Source organism: Heloderma suspectum, chromosome 11, assembly GCF_057233095.1.
Source record: "Heloderma suspectum isolate Gila_16-S chromosome 11, 16-S_ref, whole genome shotgun sequence".
In the NCBI taxonomy this organism is placed as follows: domain Eukaryota; kingdom Metazoa; phylum Chordata; class Lepidosauria; order Squamata; family Helodermatidae; genus Heloderma; species Heloderma suspectum.
Window position 1 is genome coordinate 17,616,266 of NC_139468.1, and position 16,959 is coordinate 17,633,224.

Genomic DNA, 16,959 nt, shown 5'->3' on the forward strand with positions numbered 1-16,959 from the left:
CAGCGTGATGTGCCAACCAAGACTTCTGGGTTGTTTAGGGGTTAAACAACCCAGCGGTTAACTCACAATTTGCTGCTGTGATGTGGCAGACCCAGACAGTCTCATCTTAGTGCTGAGAAATAACCCATGAGGACCTTGTCGCTCTTGAGGTTGCTCCAGTAAAAATGGAGAGACAACACTTCTGGGGAGGGTGGCCCTCTTGTGACCCATAGAGGTGCTCCAGTGGCTTCTCCTGCTATCGTGGGCGAGACCTCTCAATGGAAGAAGCCACACCTACCAAAGATCTCCTTCCAATAAGACCCAGGAACCAACCATGCCTCCTTTCTGGTCAAGTCTGGGAAACTTAGACCTGGGCCAATACATCTGTCCAATTCATTCCTATGAAGCTTGGTAAGGTTTAAAAAAACCCCACCTAGCTGCCCAGTATTTGGCTTGCCTTGAAATATTATGCTGGATCCTAGGAATTAAAACATATTGATCAATTATTTAACATTAATATTAAGTAATGAATATTAATTAACATTAATGTCATATTCTTTATAATATTACACCTATTTGATGGTAGCTTCCTTAAAAGTGAATGGGTAAGAATTTGGAACATTCTTATGGCAACCTTGAAAATAAAAGTCTTCAAAGAGTTGCGAGCCTCCTAAAATTTCTGCTAGCCATTTTGCCCACATCTACCTATGTCAGTATTTTTTGACACATCAATAGCATGTGAAGAGGGGCGGGGGGAAGAAGCAACTCTCTTTAAATTTGCAAAACATTCTCTATACTAGTTGCCTGGAGCCAATTCTCACTTGCCAAGGTGGCTAAGAGAGTAGGTAAATAAGCCTGGCAGCCTTGCTGCCAGATGATCCTTTCTTACTCTAGGAATAAGATTTTGGGCCAAAACAGACATTACTTTAAATCCATCTCTAGCAGCTACATCGCTTCTGTTAATCTCTCTCTTTTTTTTTACGCTAGTAGATACAGCAGGCCCAGTCCAGATCTTAAAAGCCTCCTAACCCCCATGGTAAGGTCCCAATCCAGATTGGAGGCCCTGCGCCTACTCTAGGGTAAAAACAAAAACAAGCTATAGCTGCTAGATACAGATTTAAAGTAATGTCTGTTTTGGCACTTATATCCCCCTAGCCTCTTTATTACCTTGTTTGTGGTCTGTTAATCAGGAGAGAAGGGGAAGGTATGGATCCAGAGAGCAGCAGGAGAAACAAGGAGTATCTATGATGGAAGCATCACTATACTAGGGTTATGGGAAGGGAGGAAGAGGAGGGGGAGGAGGGGGAAGAGGAGGAGGGATGTGTGTGCCTGAAGTGAAAGCCGTTCCAGTGGCTCTGTGGCTAGGAAAGGGGGAGTGGGGAAGAGCCCTGAGGGTAAAAGCAGTGCTATTTCTATGGCTAGAAGAGGAGAGACACCACCCAGTGGAAGCAGTGCTAGCACTATGGCTAGAAGGAGCAGACAGCTGCAGAATCCGCAAGAAGTAGCGACCTGTGCTGGCACTTACCCACACCCATCCTTAACAGTTGCTCTAAAGAAAAAAAGCGAGAATGCACAAGGCAGTGGAGGAGAACAAAAAACATGGTTAGCGTGCTGGCACAACACAGCCCGAGGCGGTCTCCCCACAGCCATGGCCAGCCCGGGCAGGATATAAGGTGGGTTTCTTGAGGGAAGGTCCTCCTCACGTGGGCCTCTCCCCCATTTTCTCTTGTTGGCCAGTGACAGGCAACACCCAGGACGAATTCACCAGAAACTGCAAGAGGGGACTGAGGGGGACAACAGAGGCCCACATTGCAGGCAGAGCTAGGCCGCTCTTGCAAAAGAGCTTCAGGGCCTGGAGGCAAATCCTATATGGTTTACTCAGAAGCAAGTTCCCACAAGGCTCAGCGGGGCTTCCTGCCAGAGAAGCATGGGACAGCAGCCTCAGGGTGGGAGGGGGCTTGGTCCAGTCTCTTCAGCTTGAACAGGGAAGGGGCACAGTCACTACTATTTAAGGGCATTGGCCTAGTAGCTTTTTTTCTGAGAGCCCCATAGAAGCCTTCATCGGGGGGTGGGGGGAGTTTGACAGGGGAGAGATAAAGTCTGAATGAGTCAGGGTGGTTCTCTGTCTGATAGAGTTTTGCTTATTTATTTATTTATTTATTTGATTGATTGATTGATTGATTTGTACCCTGATTTGTACCCTTCCAAGAAAAATGGCACTCAAGGCAGCTAAGGGCAATGTAGGACCCCTGCCTGTGGCAACACAGGCGAGGGCTGTGAGATTCTGTCTTCTTGACTGGGCCCTGGCTTTGGAGCTCACAGTTGAAATTTGCCCTCCATCCCTATACAACTGCGGGACAAGTAGAGAAGAGGGTGGAATCACACTTTCCCCTTGAGCCCTTACCTTGCTCCTTCTTGAACTCGTTCTCGCTCATGAACATGGGAGCCATTAGTTCCCCCACTGGGGGCTGGATGGACACGTAGAACTGGCGGGTATGTGTGCTGAAGGGAGAAACAGACCGGACCAAGTGAGCTAAATGCAGCCCTCAGCCAAGGAGCAGCTCAGCTTTAGCAAGAATTCACTACACCCAGAGGAATGGAATAGTTTCTAAGACCACCGATACCTATTCTATGCTTTGCAGCTCACCTCATCTTTCTTGCCCATAAATGTGGCAATGTTTCTCTGTTCTTCTCTTTCCACTGGCTTCCTTTTCCTTGCATTTTAGAATCTTACTTTCAAATGCTTGTACTTTGTTCTTCTGCTCTATCTTTTTTTACTTTAAGTTCTCTTTATACTTATTTCTCATTTATTTATTAATAATATTTATATACCGCTTAATATTAAAATCACGTGATTCTTCTAGAGCTCTGTGTTCTTCTGGTATCAATCCCTTGCTCAGACCAAAGATTACATCTGTGGCCTCAACACCGCTGTCCATATTTTTTTGGCAGCACCTTATCTTTGTAACGCATTGCATACTTTTAATAGGATCAAATCCTCCCCACCACATACACATACTCTTAAGAAGCACTTCAAAATGTCTCTGGCTTTCCAAGACCTTCTATAATTTTAAGATTTTAACTTGGCGTTTCTCTTCCTCCATAGTCTTTCCTTTTTGTCCATTTTCCTTTCTTTTTCTCATGTGTTTATTTACACTGTAAGCCTGCAGGGAGCATTTTTGCCATGAATGTTATGTTTTATTCGATACAGCACCTTGGTTTGGTTTTTTAGGTGGTTAAGAAATAATGCATATTATTCAGCTTGTGGCTCAGAAAGCTAACAGGACTGACTGATCCACCAGGTAGCAGCCAGGTAGATGTGATGCTGACAGAGAGGACTGCAAAATATTGCAACATGTGGAATTCTGGTACCCTCAAGGGCAACAACACAGGGCAAAGTTCCCGCCATTTTCTTATGCTGGAGAATCTCTGGTCTGCCTCCCCTGTTCATTTTTAGAGGGGGAAGATAAGGTACGTACCACAACTGGAAGCTGGCTGTCTGGGTGGAGTCACAGAAGTCTATGCCCATAACCACGCTGACTGTTTCACCAGGTGCCAGGGACTCTGCAAGCACAGGAGAAAAGGCCCTGAGTAAGACGTCAGGATAATGGCTATAGCTAGTTAACACTTTGCATCAGGAGGCACGGAAGCACGTTAAGAGCAGCTGCAATGACTCTCCACGCTCCCCAACTGGCATTAAACAACTGGCCTGCTCACACATAACGGCGGCAAACCGTGAGTTAATTAACCCACGATTTGCCATGGTGCATGCCACCACCATTTTGAATATGACGTGCCTAATGTGACGTTAACCTAACAACTAATTGTAGGTTAACTTTGGGTTATTTAATGCAAATTATCACATAGCGTCTAAGTTCACATGTCATGGAGCAATCTTCAGTCAGGCTGATCGGAGATTGCATATTCAAAATGGTGGCACCATGCAACACCAATTCGCCACCAGTATGTGCAAACAGGGTCAATACGTTCTAAACAGCCCAGGGATTGCCATAAAAGAGGGGGGTCGGATCTCTTTATGTCGGAGGGCCGAATTCAATTTCGGAGAAGCTCTCGGGGCTGAATTCCAGCGGTGGGGGACTGAAGGCAAAAGTATTGTGGCCAAAAATACTGGCATATTTTAACTTAAAGCTCATACTGCCAGTAACTAAGCCTTATAAGATGCATTTCAACCTCTTAAGAATGGTTTTTAAAAGACCTGTGCAAAAGCCAGAAAACCACCAAATGATTGATGGTCAAGGGAGAGGGTGTGACCACCTGGAGATGCCTGGAAGGGCGAGTTTAACTTGCAGGCCTGAGGTTCAACATCCCTGCCATAAAAGAAACAGCAGTTCAACTCCTGCATTGCGATTCTTGCCTTGAAGCCGAAGGCAGAGGCTCCAGCCAGGACAGCCAGTGTGGTGTGGTGCCTAGAGTGTTGGACTGGGAGTCAGGAGATCTGGGTTCTAGTCCCCACTTAGCCATGGAAGCTCACTGGGTGACTTTGGGCCAGTCAGACTCTCAACCCAGCCTACTTCACAGGGCTGTTGTTGTGAGGATAAAATGGAGAGGAGGAGGATTATGTACAATGCCTTGGGTTCCTTAAGGAGGAAAAAGGGCAGGATAGAAATATAATGATGATGATTAACAACAACAACCAGCACCACCACCCTTGGATAAGAGACACACTTAGGGGAACTCAGCCCATATTAGCTAGTCTTATCTGACTGGGAGACAGTGGTGTACTGGAACTAGGGCTCACAGGGACGTAGTGCCTGCACTTTTTGATTAGCACCGACACTGCCCTCTCTGCCATTCACCTCAGAATTCCCTGTTCCCTCTGAGCTTAGCTACAATTCTCACAGTAGATGGGGGGGGGCAGGGGGAGATGGAATGAATTTTCCCAGCAACGCTATATTGCTCCTTGTTGTAATGTGAAGTATTTTGTGGTGGCTTGGTCTTGAATGGGCCATTAAGGCCCATTAGCTTTGCAAAAGACCTGCTCCTGATGGTGATCAAGCCTGCTAGAACTAGGGATGGCAGAGAATTCCACTGCGGGCTCAAATGAAGCCAGATCCTTTGGAATGCGGCCTCTGGGATCCGCGACAGAATGGCACCATTCACCTCCACCTCCCAAGGATTCCCCATGGACCAGCACTCCAGCTCCAGTTCCTTAGCGATACGGTAATGGCAGCTGCCATTACTATATTCCTTGGAGAAAAACAGCTGCAAATGGCGTAGTGGACGCCACTTGCGGCAGTAAAGCGCTGTTTTTTTACCTAAATAGAGCCACAAATGGCTCTATTTAGGTAAAAAATAGCGCTTTACGGCCGCAAGTGGCGTCCACTACGCCATTTGCAGCTGTATTTCTCCAAGGAATATGGTAATGGCGACAACCATTACTGTATCGCCAGCACTGCGGAGCTGGAGTGCACTTCCGCGAAAGCCTCTGGACGCGGAGCTGCTCCGGAGGATTCGGGGGGGGGACGGACAGATCACCTCCCCTCCGCTGCGGACAACCCCCTGGAATGGAAGTTAGGGGTTTCGTACATCCCTAGCTAGAACTGGTTTGTTGAAATTGATCCACAGAGCTGCCTGAATTTTTCGGTTCTCCTAGCCACGACCGCCTTGGGGATGTGGCTATGAGGACAGTCTGATGAGCACCTCCATTTCAAAAATGACCACTACATCAGTGCTGAGAAAGGAGGAGGCAGCATTCCCAGGCACTGTTGCCGACCTATCCCCAGAAGGAGCCAATAACGGGCAAGTAAGCTTCCATACACTCATGCGCAAGCACGCACACCCTACCAATCTCCTTGAACTCCTGGACACGCATGCCTGAGAGCAGCTTGGGCTCATGGACACGGATGCTCTTCACCTCGGCAGCTGTGTTGTTGGAGATCTGAATCTGTACAGCTACCATGCGGGGGTCAGGAGCAAAAGGCTGCCGGCTGAAGTAATACTCGACAGAAAGCCCTTCTCCCGTCATGCGATGCAGCAGCTCGAATGTCTTCACTGGCCCAAAGACAGGACTGATCATCTATAAAGCAGGAGGGGGAGGGGGAGAGAGAGAAAAAAACAGAGATGCAGTTAGACCAGGGGTCTCCAACACTGGTGGGCACATATGGAATTTTGAGAGAGGGTCTTGGGGGCACTCATAAAATGGCTGCCATGGGGTGGGGGTTGCCCATCCCTACAATGGCTGCCATGGTGGGCATGGCTGGGCACAAAACAGTCATCCCCAGAAGACAAAGTAAAAGAAAGTAACTTGTCCAAGAACCTAAGTACAAGGCAGATGGGCGGGGGGGGAGTCTGTGCTCCGAAACAAAAAATGACTCTTTTGAACCCAAATAAAGATGGCGCTGGAGGACAGCACTTCACTTTGCAGCATGCCAGCCTCTCAGTGAAATCATCATCATCATCAACTTAAAAAAATAGATTAAAAATCTGCGGCAGGGAGCCTGGTGGGCGCCAAGAGAGGTGTCTGTGGGCACACAGGGACCCAAAGTCAAGCTGAACTGGAGGCTGAAAGGGCAATGAAAGGTGGAAATTAGGCTGGAAGGGAGAAGTGGAAGGAATGACCCTGTGCCAGTCCAGTGGAAGGAGGAACAGGTCCTTCTTCCCAAATTTCTAGGGTGGGGTGAGGAAACAGTTGTTATAATGGGCAGCTGGTTTGGAAGAATCCTGTCTCCCCTTGGGGACACAAAGGTCATTAGACAAATCATAAAGATAGCCACACTGCTCCATAAGAATGGAATCAAATCCAGCATCCACAGTCAGGTAATAATTTCATTAGGACCAACCTAAATGCCACAGAAGAGTGTGAAAGCTTCTGGGTTCTCCAGGATTCGTCATCAGGCTAGGTGGTACAAAAGCAGGGTGTAAGAGAAGGAACAGAAATGTCCCCAAATTAAGCCAGACGTTGTGACCACGAGGTCTGCAGTTTAGATCCCACTGCAATGTGCTGCAGCTATAGGATTATAGACCTCAAAAGCTTGGCACGCTTTTGTGGCATTTTGATTGGCCCTAATAAAGGCTATTCGGTGCACCTAGTGAGAAACCAGGAACTAGGGGCATAGGGAGCTGCCTTACACCACGTCAGACCATTGGTCCATCTAACCCAGTACGGTCAACACTGACCGGCAGTGGCTCTCCAGGGATTCAGGCAGGATTCTTTCCCAGCCCTACCTGGAAGATGCTGGAGATCGAACCTGGGACCTTTTGCATGCAAAGCGCCTACTCTACCACCAAGTCCTTCTCACTGCCCACCTCAGGACATGGACAGCATACCCGGGAGGCTACATTTCTGGCAAACAGAGTCAGGGGGAAGCATCACAAGCCTTCTAGCATTCCTCAGACACAGAATTATCAGGCCATGGGTTCTATAAAAAAATCTCCTAAGGGGCCATTTCAACAGAAGAGAGGCACTGTGCTGCGGTGGTTAGAGAGTTTGTCTGGGAAGACCCAAGATCAGGTCTCCACTCAGCTCTGGAGCCCAATGGGCAATGTTGGCTACCATCTTTTTTACCCTAATCCACCTCACAGGGTTGTTGTGAGGATGAGGATGACGACTGTATTTATATCCTGCCTTTTCCCCCCAATAATGGGACTCAAGGCAGCTTTACAACATTAAAACTTGTACAATTAGAACCTATAAATAGAAGTACACAAAAGTTAAAAATATAATTAAATCATCAATAGCGTTAAAATTGTATAAAGTGAGGATGAGAACCATGTGTGCTGCTTTGAGCTCCTTGGAAAAGTGGGATATAATGGCAATTTAAAAAAACAACCAAGCAAGCAAACAGAAATGGAAGTCACTTACAGCAGCATCTAGAGACGTGTCAGTCAGCGTGAGCCCCTCAAGGTCGGTCACAAGGCTGGTGGAGACTATGGGGCTGGAGGGAACTGGCTGTGGGGGAGCGGGGGTGACTGCGGGGCAGAGAAGCAGGAAACAATGCATTACTAAACATCAAGATCCTGACCTTCTACGATGGTGGCGGCAAGATGGAGAAGAAAACGACTTAGAAGAGGCTTCCCAACCTGGCGCCCTCCAGATGTCCTGGACTACAACTCCCATCACCCACAGCCACTGGGGATGATGAGAGTTGTAGCCCAGGACATCTGGAGGGTGCCAAGTTGGGGAAGGCTGGCTTAGAGCGAAATGGCCACCCAATAAAAAGAGCCCTAGTTCTCCAGCACCATGGACAGATCGTATGTTCCACAGGGAGCCCATAAAACAGTCATTCCCAAACTGTGTGCCAGAGCACAGAAGTGTCACAGGAAGAAAACATTGCTAGTGTTCAGCAAGAAATAAATGTGGACCCCTTGTGAGATTCCGGGCATGGTGTTATACAACAGCTGTCTCTCTGTGTTGGGAGCAGTTGAGCGATCCAACTGCGGTCAATGCAAAGAGTCACCTGCACTAACTGACCTCCGAAGAAGTCGCCACCTGCAGTACCTCCTGCAAGGGCAGGCTTCCTCCCCCATGACTCAGCATACGCCCAGAGCTGCAATTCACAGCGACACAGAAGGCAGCCTCCTTTAAAATTGCCAATTCTGCCACATCTCAGGACCATACTAGTCGATATACAGTCAGGGCCAGAAATATTGGAACAAGGATAACTGTTTTGGCAGTTGGCCTCTGCACACCACCACACTGAAGTTGAAAGGGAACACACCCAGATGGGAGCGAAGTCAGGACTTTCAGCTGTAATTCAAGGGGTTTGACAAAAGTGGGGCACTAACCAGTCAGGAAGGACAGCCAGTGGTATACACACACACCCATCATTGGTGGCTCATAAGTAATGGAACAAACCAACATCATTTCAAGCTTAAGGATCGCCTTTAATACCTCGATGAAAATCCTTTGCAGTCAATGACCGCCTGAAGTCTGGAACCCATGGACATGACCAAATGCTGAGTTTCCGCCTTCGAGATGCTTTGCCAGGCCTTTACTGCAGCTGCCTTCAGCTGCTGCTTGTTTGTGGGTCTTTCTGCCCTCAGTGTTGTCTTCAGTAAGTGAGAAGCATGCTCTATTGGGTGGAGATCAAGTGACTGACTTGGCCATTGAAGAACATCCCACTTCTTTGCCTGGAGAAACTCTTGGGTAGCTTTTGCTGTATGTTTTGGGTCATTATCCATCCGCAGTATGAAGTGGCGTCCTATCAGTTTGGCAGCATTCGGCTGAATCTCAGAAGAAAGTATAGCCCTATACACTTCAGAATTCATCTTGCTGCTTTTATCAGCAGTCAGGTCATCAATAAACACCAGTGACCAGTTCCATTGGCAGCCATACATACCCATGCCATAACACCGCCTCCACCATGTTTGACAGATGATGTGGTATGCTTTGGATCATGAGCTGTTCCTTTCCTTCTCCATACTTTTCTCTTCCCATCATTCTGGTACAAGTTAATCTTAGTTTCATCAGTCCAAAGAATCTTATTCCAGAACTGGGCAGGCTTTTTTAGGTGTTTGCTGGCAAAGGCTAATCTGGCCTTTCTGTTCTGGAGCGTTACCAGTGGTTTGCACCTTGTTGTGAAGCCTCTGTATTTACATTCATAAAGCCGTCTCTTGACTGTAGATGTTGACAATGACATGTCTACCTTCTCAAGATCATTCTTGAACTGGCTAGATGTTGTGAAAGGGTTCCTCTTCACCATGAGCAGAATTCTGCGGTCATCCACTTTAATTGTCTTCTGTGGTCTTCCAGGCCTTTTGCTGTTGCTGAGCTTGCCAGTTAATTCCTTCTTTTTCAGGATGTTCCAAACTGTTGTGTTGGCCACTCCTACTGTCTTTGCTATCTCTCTGATGGGTTTATTTTGTTTCCTCAGCCTAATGATGGCCTCCTTCACTCGCATGGACACCTCTTTGGACCTCATGTTGGGAGTTCCAGTGAACAGCTACCAAATGCAAATGTAACACTCAGAACCACCTCCAGGCCTTTGATCTGCTTGATTGGTCATGGGGTGCCCAGGAAACAGGCCACACCTGGCCATGCAGCTGCTTGTCAGCCATTCGTTCCATTACTTATGAGCCACCAACGATGCGGGGGGTGTATGCCACTGTCTGTCCTTCCTGAATGCTTAGTGCCCCACTTTTGTCAAACCCCTTGAATTACAGCTGAAAGTCCTGACTTCACTCCCATCTAGTGTGTTTCCTTTCAACTTCAATGTGGTGGTATACAGAGGCCAACTGCCAAAACAGTTATCCTTGTTCCAATATTTCTGGCCCTGACTGTATTAAATGTGTGCATGCATTTAAAATGTCTTTTTTTTGTTAAGCAGCAGCCACTGCCACCCCATCCCCAGTCAGGACCATGGGTGTGGTGGGTTTAACTCTTTTCTCCTACACTGTGGTCCTGACATCCCTCTGCCCCCTGCCGCAAAGTGGCTCTTCAGCTCAAGAAGGAAGTTGTTATTGGTGTCAAAAGCAGCTTCCCACCCCCCGGGCCAAATAGCAACTTCAAAAACACTTTGCAGAAGCTCCGAAATTAAGTGCTAGTTCTGTTTTTAATTGTTAATTACAACTGGCTGCACACTTCACACTTACACCTGAAAACACCCTTACATACTTCAACCTCCATGCCTGGATGGGGAAGGCTGGGAGCTGTAGGACTTTGTCTAAACACGCATAGGGTTGTGTCCTTAAAGTAACATATGCTGGCATTTTTGGTATTTTGGCTTCTTTTGCCTTTGGCTCCACCTGTCAGTGGAACGCAGCTCCTGGGAGTTTCTCTGAATGGATTTCAGCCCTCAGGCTGAAAGAGATTCAGGCAAGGCCCTGCTCTTGAGGGTCTTGGCAAAAGGGCAAAAAAGTCCTCAGGAAAGGATGTCCAGGAGATGTCGGAGGAGGTCTGGATGGGCAACACTTACAGTCATCTAGGTCAAGCAGGGAGATCTCCTTTCCTCCTTTCTTGGGTGCTTTTGGAGTAGGTTTGCTGCTGGGGGGCTGGAACAGAGGACAGGGGGAAAATTAGGAATGCAAGGGCCTGTATCTTCTGCACTGCTATAGACCGGGGCTGGGGAACCTGTGGCCCTCCACATGTTGCTGGACTACAAGTGCCATCATCTCTCACCAGTGGCCATGCTGGCTGGGGTTGATGGAAATCAGAGTCCAACATCATCTGGAGAGGTATCGACACACACAAGCCTGGCCAATTTTGCCAGACCCAGAACGCCCCATATCCATTCGTATCTCTTGAAAGCCGAGATATTCTTTTTATCCTCCCCTTCCTTGAGGGAGATCAGTACTGCATACCTGGGTCTCTCTGTCCCTCATCCCCATTTTATCATTACAACCACTTCTGGACATAGAGAGATAGTGACAACATCTGGAGGGACCACAGGTTTCCCACCCCTGTTTTACAAGCAAGTAAAAAAAACCTTGCCAGTCATTAAGATGACTGAAATAACATACCTGGAGCAATGGGAACATTAAGCCTCCCCAGCCCAGTTCCTGCCAGATGTTGGACTACAACTCCCATCATGCCCAGCCAGCATGGCCATTGGCCTGCAGCATGACCAGAGAAGAGAGGCCTACAGAGACATGCAAGTGTTTGGGACAGCCATTTTCAATTATATTTTTCAAATAACAAAACAAACAGTTCATGGTACCCCCTTATTAGCTCTTCTCTCTATTTTAATGGTACACAAAAGCAGCTGTTACATAAAGACCTAATTTTACTTTTGCTAGCAGCAGCAAGAATGGTTATAGCATGATACTGGAAAAGGAAAATGGGATGCACAGTGAATGGATGGTTTCTGAAAATGTGGAAGGTGGCTCTTGCTGAAAACCTAACACAAGGTAACCAATTGATCTGAGGGGATAATCAAGCAGGATTTGTTCTCTGAAACATGGTTTCCCTCCATAACATAAATTAATGCAGGGTCTGCAGACCAGCATCCACTGGGCGTGCAGTTCTATTTTTAGAAAGGTGTAATAGCCAGCAAGGCTAATAATCAAAAAGTGATGATTTTGTGGCTGTAACAGAGCTTAAAATGTATACAACAAGAGTATGTTCAGGGACGATGATTCTAAAATTTGTATAGAATCTGTGATGAATAATGTAAAACAGCCTGCGTGTGTTGTTTCTGTTGTTATATAATTGTTACCTTGTATTTCTAAAACAAAATACTTTAAAAAGAAGAAGAAAACATGCTGCAGGGCTCACAGATTTCATGGCCACCCACCTGTCCAGCTACTCACCATCTTTTTTTTCTTCGCCTCCTTCTCTGAATGGGATTCCTCTGCTTCGGAGCCAGAGTCCGACTCCGATGAGCTGCTCTCGGAGAGGCTGCCCTCCTCAGATGAGGATTCTGAGCCCCCTCTCCCTTCTTGCATGGGCAGCTTTTTCTTGCTGCTTTCCTCCTCATCACTGTTGTTATCAGAAAGGAACACAAGGAACAAGGCTTAGGCTGACACTCTGGCACCTCCTACTTCTTTGGGGTGGGGCGGGGGGTTGTTGCAGCTTGCAAATTGGAAAAATAATTGGCTCAAATTCTTCTCCATACGAAGAACCCTACTGGATCAGACCAAGGATCCATCTAGTCCAGCACTCTGTCCAACCAGCTGTCGACCAGGAACCCACAAGCAGGACATGAGTGCAACAGCACCCTCCCACCCATGTTCCCCAGCAACTGGTGTTCTTAGGCTCTGATACTGGAGGTAGCATAGAGGCATCAGGACTACTAGCCATCGATAGCCTTCTTTTCCAGGAATTTGTCTAACCTTTTAAAGCCATTCACATTGGTGGCCATCATGATGTCTTGTGGTGGTGAATTCCATAGCTTAACTATGTGCTGTGTGCAAAGAAGTACTTCCTTTTATGTGTCCTGCAATTCTTTTGGGGCCCCACAGATTCTCCTACTGATCTCACCGCTTTTCCATTTTTGCGTGGGGTAGGTCTGCTCTACATATGCACCAGAATGGACTGTACCATTTCAGACTGCAAGTGAGGGACTAACCATTTCAATACTCCCCTATGTGGAAAAACTCTTTGCAAGCAGAAAATCAGCATAACAGAGAGAGGACTGGGCTAGAACCTTTCCCCCCAGTTGCCAGTGTTTTGACCTTAAAAAAAACAACGTGGGAGAGGATTCAAAAGTGGTATTTATGTATTATTATTTTATTACGTTTATATCTCACTTTTTTTCCCCTTGCAAGGAACCCAAGGCAGTTTACATGGCCCTTCTCCTCCTCTCCATTTTATCCTCACAACAACCATGTGAGTAGTTTAGGCTGAGGGTCAGTGACTGGCCCGAAGTCACCAAGCAAGCTTCATGCCCAAGTGGAGACTAGAACCCCAAATCTCCTGAGTCCCAGTCCAACACTCTAACCACTACACCACACTAGAACCCAAATCTCCTGAGTCCCAGTCCAACATTCTAACCACTACACCACACTGGCTCTCCAGGTATTGCCCACCAGCAGTCTGAAGTGGTTATTAATAAGTTATTACTAATAATGTAGGTACCACTCACAAGTACTATGCTACTACACTACAGAAGATAATTATATTCATTTTCTATTATTTTATTTACAGTACTTGTATACCATCTAATATAATCAAATCTCTAAGCAGTTTACACACCTATTACCAGTTGCAAACTTGTTCTCCAAGTGCCAATCCTAATGTAGCCAAAAGAGCACCATCCACGCAAAAGGGGGAGATATCGGCACACTTAGGGGAACCCAAAGTTTTGCAGAAGTATCAAAAATAATTAGGGGGTAAAAAGAATCCAAAGGTGATAGCGAGGAAACCCCACACATCCCAAAGAGGATTGAACATACTCAACAGCCACAGAACACTGAGTATCTGTTGGAGAGAGAGAAAAAAGTGGAAAACCAGAATGTGGGGAAAGAATAGAGTATCCTGAAAAAGGGCTCACTTAGCTGGCTGGCTGTAACCCTGCACAGGAGGACTCCATACTGCAAGTCCCACTTTTATAATGTGTTATCCAACAGAACACTGGCTGCAATTTCTTTTTTTTGCACGGCAGCCCCTAGAGGTGGCTATCTAGTATTGCTTCTTTTTGTCCACGACTGGTGCCATAGCCTGTCATGCACACTTGTACCTTCCAGCGCTCTCTAACAATCCTTTCCTTGGCGCCTCCTTTCTCTTCTTTTTCTTCTCCTCCTTCTCTTCTGACTGGTCCTCACTCTCTTCCTCATCCTCGTCTTCCTCATCCTCTTCTTCGCTGCCAGAACCAGAGCCGCTCTCACTGCCACTTTCACTTTCGGACCCACTCACTGTCTCGGGCTCTGGCGAAAGGAAGAGAGAGGCAGCCCCAAGTTTATCATGCACGCATGGGCTGTGTGAATGCCTCCCTACCTCTTTTATTGTAATGTACCTTATTTAAAATCTTTACATATCTTGCCTTTCAGCATAAGTGCGAAATTCACAAGGCAGCTTACCAAAAAATGAATACATCATAAGATACAAAACTACGACTGATAAAACAGTAAGTTGCAATGGCAAAATAAAAAACCCAATTAAAAGCTTTGGTTAAAATCACTGCTTTGAACTGGAGCCTAAAACTAAGTGGATGCCAGGCTCAACACTTCGGGGGGTGGTATCCCATAAGTGGGGTGCCACCACAGAAAAGGCCTCACTGTCGCTTGAAAGATCTTCACGCATCCTGGTAGACCGGGGTGGGAAGTGTGTGGCCCCCCAGATGTTGGAAGGCTGCAACTCCCATCAGCCCTAGCCACCATGGCCAGTGGTGAAAAATTATGGGACTTGCAGTCCAACAACATGTAGAGGACCACATGCTCTCCATCATTGTGGCAGACACTGCAGCTTCTTGGGACAGAACATTATCACAGACCTCCTTCTGTCCCACAGACCATCCACCTAACTTTCAGAGTCACAACCTGCCATGTCACACCCAGCCATTTTAGCATTTTAGCTTTCTAGACTTTTAGCTTGCTGTTTTAAATCTGTATTTTAAATTCCTGCACTGCTGCTAGGTTTTATTGTGGTTATATTGTTATGTTGTTGTTGTTGTTCAGTCGTTCAGTCGTGTCCGACTCTTCGTGACCCCATGGACCATCGCACGCCAGGCCTTCCTGTCCTGCGCTCTCTCCCGGAGCATGCTCAAGTTCATATTCATTGCATCCGTGATGCTATCTAGCCATCTCATCCTCTGCCGTCCCCTTCTCCTTTGGCCTTCAGTCTTTCCCAGCATCAGGGTCTTTTCCAGGGAGTTTCCTCTTCGCATTAGGTGGCCAAAGTATTGGAGCTTCAGCTTCATTATCTGTCCTTCCAATGAGCACTCAGGGTTGATTTCCTTTAGGATGGACTGATTGGACCTCCTTGCAGTCCAGGGGACTCGTAAGAGTCTTCTCCAGCACCACAGTTCGAAAGCATCAATTCTTCTGTGCTCAGCCTTCCTTATAGTCCAGCTCTCACAGCCATACATTACTACTGGGAAAACCATAGCTTTGATTAGACGGACCTTTGTCGGCAAGGTGATGTCTCTGCTTCTTACTATGCTGTCTAGGTTGGCCATAGCTTTCCTCCCAAGGAGCAAGCGTCTTTTAATTTCATGGCTACAGTCACCGTCTGCGGTGATCTTGGAGCCCAAGAAAGTAAAATCTGTCACTGCTTCCATTTCTTCCCCTTCTATATGCCAGGAAGTGATAGGGCAAGATGACATGATCTTAGTTTTTTTAATGTTGAGTTTCAAACCAGCTTTTGCACTCTCCTCTTTCACCCTCAACAAGAGGCTCTTGAGATCCTCTTCGCTTTCTGCCATTAGGGTGGTATCGTCTGCATATCGGAGGTTGTTGATAATTCTCCCGGCAATCTTAATTCCGACCTCTGATTCATCCAACCCAGCGTTTCTCATGATGTACTCTGCATATAAGTTAAATAAGCAGGGTGACAATATGCAGCCCTGTCGTACTCCTTTCCCAATTTTGAACCAATCGGTTGTTCCATGTCTGGTTCTTACTGTTGCTTCTTGACCCTCGTACAGGTTTCTCAGGAGACAGGTAAGGTGGTCTGGTACTCCCATCACTTTCAGAATTTGCCACAGTTTGTTGTGATCCACACAATCAAAGGCTTTAGCGTAGTCAATGAAGCAGAAATAGACGTTTTTCTGGAATTCTCTTGCTTTCTCCATGATGCAGCGAATGTTGGCGATTTGATCTCTAGTTCCTCTGCCTCTTCGAAACCCAGCTTGTACTTCCGGTAGTTCTCGGTTCGCATACTGCTGAAGCCTAGCTTGTAGGATTTTGAGCATCACCTTGCTGGCATGTGAAATGAGCGCAATTGTGCGGTAGTTTGAACACTCTTTGGCGTTGCCCTTCTTTGGAACTGGAATGTAAACTGACCTTTTCCAGTCTTGTGGCCACTGTTGAGTGTTCCAGATTTGTTGGCATATTGAATGCAGCACTTTAACAGCATCATCTTTTAGGATTTTAAATAGCTCGGCTGGAATACTGTCATCTCCGCTAGCTTTGTTGTTACTAATGCTTCCTAAGGCCCACTTGACTTCACTCTCTAGGATGTCCGGCTCAAGTTCAGTGACCGCATTATCATGGCTATCAGGGACATTCAGATCTTTCCTGTATAGTTCTTCTGTGTATTCTTGCCACCTCTTCTTAATCTCCTCTGCTTCTGTTAGGTCCCTGCCTTCTTTGTCCTTTATCATGCCCGTCTTTGCACAAAACGTTCCCTTGAGATCTCCAATTTTCTTGAAGAGATCTCTAGTCTTTCCCATTCTGTTGTTTTCCTTGATTTCTTTGCATTGTTCATTTAAGAAGGCCTTCTTGTCTCTCCTTGCTATTCTCTGGAACTCTGCATTCAGTTCGGTATATCTTCCCCTTTCTCCTTTGCTTTTTGCTTCCCTTCTTTCCTCAGCTACTTGTAAAGCCTCATCAGACAGCCACTTGGCTTTCTTGCATTTCTTTTTCTTTGGGACGGATTTCGTTGCTGCCTCCTGAACAATGTTACGGACCTCCGTCCATAGTTCC

General features: G+C 46.8%; 1 protein-coding gene across 3 annotated transcripts in view; it reads right to left on the minus strand.

Annotated features, from left to right (window-relative positions):
- AP3B2 (adaptor related protein complex 3 subunit beta 2) overlaps positions 1-16,959 on the minus strand; it is a 76,085-nt gene that overhangs the window by 5,738 nt on the left and 53,388 nt on the right. For 2 of the 3 annotated variants that reach the window (XM_084817047.1, XM_084817045.1), the window contains exons 19-25: positions 14,055-14,241; positions 12,187-12,355; positions 10,854-10,929; positions 7,802-7,908; positions 5,785-6,016; positions 3,459-3,543; positions 2,384-2,481 (exon numbers count right to left, since the gene is read on the minus strand). In XM_084817047.1, coding sequence (XP_084673173.1) covers positions 2,384-2,481; positions 3,459-3,543; positions 5,785-6,016; positions 7,802-7,908; positions 10,854-10,929; positions 12,187-12,355; positions 14,055-14,241 — 954 coding nt within the window. Of the gene's footprint in view, positions 1-1,504; positions 1,529-2,383; positions 2,482-3,458; positions 3,544-5,784; positions 6,017-7,801; positions 7,909-10,853; positions 10,930-12,186; positions 12,356-14,054; positions 14,242-16,959 lie in introns of all 3 variants that reach the window. The other variant, XM_084817044.1, reaches the window with a different exon arrangement.